A 6,516-nucleotide genomic window follows, 5' to 3' on the forward strand; every position below is an offset into this window, starting at 1 on the left:
ATTATTAGCTTTATCATCATATTCTTTTTTATCTCTGTTTAAGCGAAACGATAAATGAGAATAATTTGTATGCAGCATAATGGATTTATTACAGAAATTAGTCAGCAGGTCAGACATAAATATAAAATTTCCAATCTGTCAAATTCAGATTTACTTTATTGTCAAAGCAGGTCGTACATGATGTAGTACCGTAACTCTTTCTAACTCTTCCACTCTCCCAGAATCCCACTGGTGTGTACACGGGTTTCATCAAGGTTCAGATGGACCTGAGGAGGCCGGTGACGGTGCGGGGGGGTCAGAGAGGAGCGGGAGGAGCCGTGGTGGAGGAGGCCTTCTATCTGCCCAGAGGAGTCATCAACACCCTCCACATCAGCTCCAATAACACAGTCAAACAGGTGGCTGACACACACACACACACACTCACACACACACACAGGCGTCAACACAACTTAATTAGGGTCTGATGACATACAGGTTTAAGCCAGAGTTCAACAGTAGCGAGCTGCTGATGTTAAAGTTTTATTAAAACCTTGATTGAGTTCAGTCAGTTCTGTGTGTTTTCTGACATGATGATTAATCTAAACTGATTGAGTAAGTCAGTATGTCACCGCCACAAAAAATAAAAAAATATAGTTATTATTTTAGTTTTAGCTCGACAGATAGAGTTCTAGTGTTGATAAAATGTCGTTTAAGCCCTTGAGGGTTTTCTTCCTTGATAATAAGACAGATATTTTGAGGTGAGATATAAAAATGGTCATGCCAGTTTTCCCTTGCCAAAATGTAGCCTTACTTTGGAATGATATTTTGACCCCTTCCTGACAAGCTGGCATGACAGAGTTCTTACCAATGGATTCCTTATGTTTTCTGTCTTTAAAACTGAGGCCGCTACAACCTCTGAAAGACAGACACATGCAAAACTCAGACATGCATACACTCAGCCAAACACATGATCCCCTCTAGGCTTTATGCTTGGTGCAGATAAAGATCCTATTTGTTTTAAGCTTTGCTCGTTCAACCAAATTCAGGGTTTAACTGTCACTGAGCTCATTTAACGACAAGCTCACGTTAGTGTCTTTACTGTTATTGAGGGTTTTGTTCTTGTGTGTGTTCAGGTGATCGTCGCCCTGCTGAACAAGTTCACGGTCGCGGACAACCCGGCCAAATACGCCCTGTACAAACGCTACCACAGAGAGGAGCAGGGTAAGACTCCGTGTGTGTGTGTGTGTGCATGTGTGTGTGTGAGAGACAGTGAAAGCGACAGGCTGGATGGAGACAGTGTTTCATGCCACTCATGCCAAGCTTGGTATCTGATACTTTTGGCACAGACACAGCGTCGACGATCTGTGTGCGAAGGGCGTGTGTGAGTGTATTTCTGAATGCCTCGCCCTCGTGTTGCTGGTTGTTGGATGCCACAGGGCTCTCCCCACTATCAGCAGCACACCAGGAATACCCACACATATATATAGCCTATAAACACACACACACACACACACACACTCTCTCTATGAATCAACAGCTGTTGCTGGGTTTGTGTGGTGTCCGATATTATCTCTCAGGCTATTTAGCGTCTCCAAGAAAGGAAAAAGATGGAGTTTACAGGCCTCAGACTACAAAACATGACTTGTGAATTTACTGAATCTGTGTGACTTGTTTTTATATCTTGTTTGAAGGCTTTTATAGTGATTCGGGGTGTTTTTGCTCCCCGCTCAGGGTCATATAAGCCTCTGGCTCTGGTTCTACCTCATTACTGGAGACATACAGTGAGACTCAGCTAATAAAAGACAGTGTCTAGACACAAGCCTGACGACAGATGTCTATAGGATTTATATGTACACAAGCTCGTATATAAACGTTCCAGACAACAGTGAAACATTAAAACTAAGTTGTTGAGTACTGGTGCTGCTCTTTCATTAGAAATGTGAAGTGGTGGCTGAGCTGCGGTGTAGACATGTAGAAATATCTATGACCTTCAGTTTCAGGATGAAACAAAGTGACTCCAGCTGAGGTCTGATATTTGTCTGAAAGGAAAGAAAAATAAAGGTTACAGTAGCCTAGAACAGTCACCTTCGTCTCTTAAAGAAACTTTTCTGTAAACACTCTTCATCGCTTTTTTTATCGATAGATGTTTGCAGCAGTTGCGCATGATTTCTTGCAACTCGTAAACAGACACTTACTCATTCTGCAAACATTGAGCATTAATTTGATCTCTAATTAACATGAAACAGGCAAACAAAAACACAAATTATGGACTCGTAAATTTCACAGGGGGACACCGCAGCTGTTGTCAGAGTAGCGAGCATGTTCAGTGTGCATGTTTTCTTAATCTGTGATGATGTGCTATGACGATTTTATGATAAATTACAGTAAACATATTACAGATTTCCCCTTAAACCATAAAAGTTGTTGACTTATGTTGCTGCTCTTTCATTAGAAATGTGAAGTGGCTGAACTGTGGTGTAGAAAATGTTGAAATGTCTGTGGCCTTCAGTTTCAGGTCTGATGTCTGTCTGAAAGACCTGGTTAAGGTTACAGTAGCCTAGAACAGCAACTTAAAAAAAAACATTATAGCAAATACACTTATTTGTTCTCTTGCTGATAGTTTGATGAGAAGACTGATATCATTTATTACCTTGTTATATCATGTTTGTTAAATTCTCCAGTAACACAACATAAAAACAACAGGAGGGTTATGTGTTGGATTATTTCTTGATCAGCTGCAGTCTATCATGTTAATTCCTGTGCTTTAAAGTTGCTGACAGGTTCATTTTCCACCTTTGGACGGAGTCAGAGGCTAGCTGTCTGCCTCTGTTTACACTTTTTATGCTAAGCTAAGCTACTCGCGATAAAGCCGATGGCCGCAGCTTCATATTTAACAATGAAACTCAAGTGCGTCAATATTTTCTTTCCCCCCGCGTCACAACCATGTTTCTCAAACATGACAACTTTTCTTGGTGTCAGGAAAAAAACATTTTTTTCCAGCTTTGTGACGATGCATTTTCCAGCTGATCCAGAAAGTTTTTTAAATAGTTTATTTAGCTGAAGGAGAAAAAAGAAGGCTATGAAACACTGTAAACTGAAATTAAGCAGTATCTAAAACTGTCTGACAAATGTAGTGGAGTAGAAAGTGCACTGTTTGCATCTGAGATCTACTGACACAGAAGTATAAAGTTGCATAAAATTGAAATGTGCAAGTAAAATAGAAGTACCTTGGATTTATATTAAAGTACAGTACTTGAGTAGAAGTATTAAGTTACATTCCACCACTGGTCTCTAATACTTAGTTCACTAACTACTTGGATCTCTCTCTGCTTCGCTCTCCGTTTTTGTAAATTACTGTGGTCATTAATGTGCCGCACCCATCCTTTCATCCTCTGCCATCCATGTTTATATGAACACACACACACACACACACACACACACACACACACACACACACACACACACACACGCACACACTCAGTGCAACATTTAACTGCAGCGACCGCAGTGGTGCCTGCATGTATGTGGCTGGAAGGAACGCATACACTGTGCTGACTAAATTAATCGTGTGTGTGTGTCTCCTGCAGTGTATGTGTGCAAGCTGGCGGATGGCGAGCAGCCGCTGTTTCTTCGTCTGGTGGCGGGACCCGACACCGACACGCTCAGCTTCGTGCTGAGGGAACAACAGACTGGAGAAGTCATGGTAACACGACACCTCTGTGATTCATCCTTTTCTTCTCCTCTTCATCCCCTGATTTTCTCCTTCTCTCTTCTTCCTCACCCGTTTTCTTTTTCCCTCCTTTTCTTCGTCCTTCTCTGCTTCTCTTTCCTCCCGTCCACTGCTTACAGTTTCTTCCCCAGTCGTTTGTTCCTCTCTTGTTCTTCCCTCTTTTTCCTTTCTTCCGTCTTTGACTTCTTCTGTCCTCCTTCTTATGGAAGCACATTTCTACCAGGAAAAGAAAAAAATAGATGAGAGGTTAATCGTGACAAAGTAAAAATGCTTTTAACGTTTTGACTCACTAAGTCAAAATTATAAGATATAAAAAAGTCAGAACTTTTACTTACAAAGTAAGGCTGCAGCTAACATTGTCATTGTCACCTGATCTACTGGTTATTTTCTCAATTAATCAATTAGATTAGTCTATAAAATGTCAGAAAATGGTGAAAAATGTTAATCGGTATTTACCAAAGCCTAACATGACATCCTGAAATGTCTTAATTTTTCCACAATCCAAAGATAATCAGTTTAATTTAATAAAGAAACCAGAAAATAGTCATATTTAAGACACTGGAATCAGAGAAGTTTGTCAAAATTATTGGATAAAAATCAAAACTTTGACTTGCAAAACAAAAAGTCAAAATTTGAATTAAAATTAAAACAAAATTTTTAGTTTTAGTCAAAATTAGGTCAAAATTGTCATGAGCAAAATGTACTTTACGCCTACTAAACAAGTGTGTTAATCCTTCATCATCCAAAAGAAACAAACAAAATCCTAAAACTGCTGTGTAAATGAAGTTTGTTTATTTCTTCGTCTTTCCAGTGGGACGCGTTCTCCATCCCCGAGCTGCGTAACTTCCTGCGGATCCTCGACAAGGAGGAGGAAGAGCAGAGGGATGCGGTGATTCGCCGCTACGAGGCGTACCGCCAGAGACTGCAGGAGGCGCTGAGGGAGGTCAGAGGGCCTTCTTAAAGGATTAACCTCCACAGAATAGGACTACTGCCCCCTAGAGGGACGGAGGAGCTGATTTTCAGCTCCTCGGAGGGGAAAAAAAATATCTTGTAAATTTTGATGGAGAGAGAGGGATGTGAACGCAGAATGAGAGGAGAAGATCCAACGCCTGGAGGAAGGGATGATACGGACGGAAAGAGGGATGATATAAAAATAACAAGAGGACAGCAAGCGAAGGACAAGTGAATAAAGGGATGAACGGACAAAATTCGAATGGATGCTGCTGGATTAAAGACTTCAGACCTGCAGTCTGCTGCCCGCTCACACCAAAGATTCAGTTAATTGTGCCATATTCATTCATTCATCCTCTCTCCTTCTCTCCGTCCATCCCTCTCTTCTTCTTCTTCTCTCACTCTGTCCTGCTGTCACATAATTTATCTGATTCCTCTCCATTTTTTCCCCTTTTTATCCTCCTTTAAACTTGTGAAAGACTCAAGGCCATATGTTGAGTTAAGAGTTTTATTTAATTTGTTTGTTTTAAAAAGGTCTGTACATATTTTTTTTCTTAATTTATATGGGTGAAGCTTTTTATTTTGTTTTATTGAAACAAAAAGAGTCTTATTTTAGTTTATTCTGCAGAGGCGGAGCACCAATCTGGTTGTTGACACAGACACGGAGAATAGTTTATTCAGACTGCTACTAGACATAAATACATGGTGAGCATCAGACACCACTGGACGCAGATCAGACGCCGTCTCTGAAGCTGTAGCTACACGACAGGAACACAAGAAAAATCAAAGAATATCCTGGAAGCGTTGCATTTTGCTTGAATTATCCTGAAATATTTCTGCAGTGAGGAAAGGGACAAGTCGCCTGCCTGCAGGTGTGGAGTCTCAAGTGTGCCAAAATTTATTATTATTATTATTATTTTTTAATGTGTGTTTAATTATACTCTGAAATTATACATTTAGTTATTTTTTATTGTTTTACATTATTTACATTATTTGTATTGCTTTTAATGGAACATGAAGATGACAAAATAAGCAGTAAAATAACAGAATAGATAAAACCGTTTTAATGACTAATAATAATTTAGCAATTTCATTATAAGTAAAAAGTCAGATTTAGTATTTTACAAATGCAATGATTGTTTTTTTTTCATCATTGATTTTCCCCTGGATACGTTTATACAAATTCATATCTTGAAATAAAATAAGCAGGAAAATGTGACAAGTCCCTTAACTGTAACCTGTTTGCATAATTTTCCTTCTTTCATGTATAGAAATATAGAGATTAAACTTAAAAATAAGCCTAAAAAAAATCATATTACTTTATATTTACCTACATGTTGTTGTTTTTAATGAATAATTATATTGCAAATTTATTTCTTTTATTTTTTTAAATTTTGTATTTTCATTATTGGCCCACTTGAGACTCCATACAGTTTGGCCTGAAACTGAAAGTTGTAAATGAAAAAGCTGAATTTCAGGTTTAATGTGACTGAAAACAGGCAAACACAAACTCTAATCAAAGAGGGAAGGTTTCTACTGAAGGACTAAAATAGTAGAGTCAAATAGAAGCTTGTGAACACAGGACGAAATGTAGTTTTGGTGGTAAAAAAGTTTTGTTTGAGGATGATAATGATGAACTGGTCGGATCTGAAGCCCTTGTTTGCTTTTTCACTCCACCAGCAGAGTTTGACGATGTAGTTTGGATAGACGTGACCCCTGACCTTTGACCTCTGTATGGTCAGAGGAGGGACGAGTAGTGAGATTTGACCGGTTTCTGGAAGTTGACTGAGCAGATTAGAGGAAGTAGAAAAGAAACATTAGATGGTGGTAGGAAGAAAAACATAGAAGATAAAGTT

General features: G+C 39.1%; 1 protein-coding gene across 1 annotated transcript in view; it reads left to right on the top strand.

The window, feature by feature from the left end:
* The window catches only part of rassf3 (Ras association domain family member 3), a 70,298-nt gene extending 64,563 nt beyond the window's left edge, over positions 1-5,735 (top strand). The window contains exons 4-7 of the mRNA XM_084710865.1: positions 222-395; positions 1,113-1,200; positions 3,567-3,682; positions 4,521-5,735. Of these exons, the coding sequence (XP_084566991.1) occupies positions 222-395; positions 1,113-1,200; positions 3,567-3,682; positions 4,521-4,670 (528 nt within the window). The 3' untranslated portion in view covers positions 4,671-5,735. The remainder of the gene's footprint in view (positions 1-221; positions 396-1,112; positions 1,201-3,566; positions 3,683-4,520) is intronic.
* Positions 5,736-6,516: the final 781 nt, after the last annotated feature.

This window comes from Lutjanus erythropterus, chromosome 22 (genome assembly GCF_056507025.1).
Source record: "Lutjanus erythropterus isolate fLutEry1 chromosome 22, fLutEry1.hap2, whole genome shotgun sequence".
NCBI classification, from domain to species: domain Eukaryota; kingdom Metazoa; phylum Chordata; class Actinopteri; order Lutjaniformes; family Lutjanidae; genus Lutjanus; species Lutjanus erythropterus.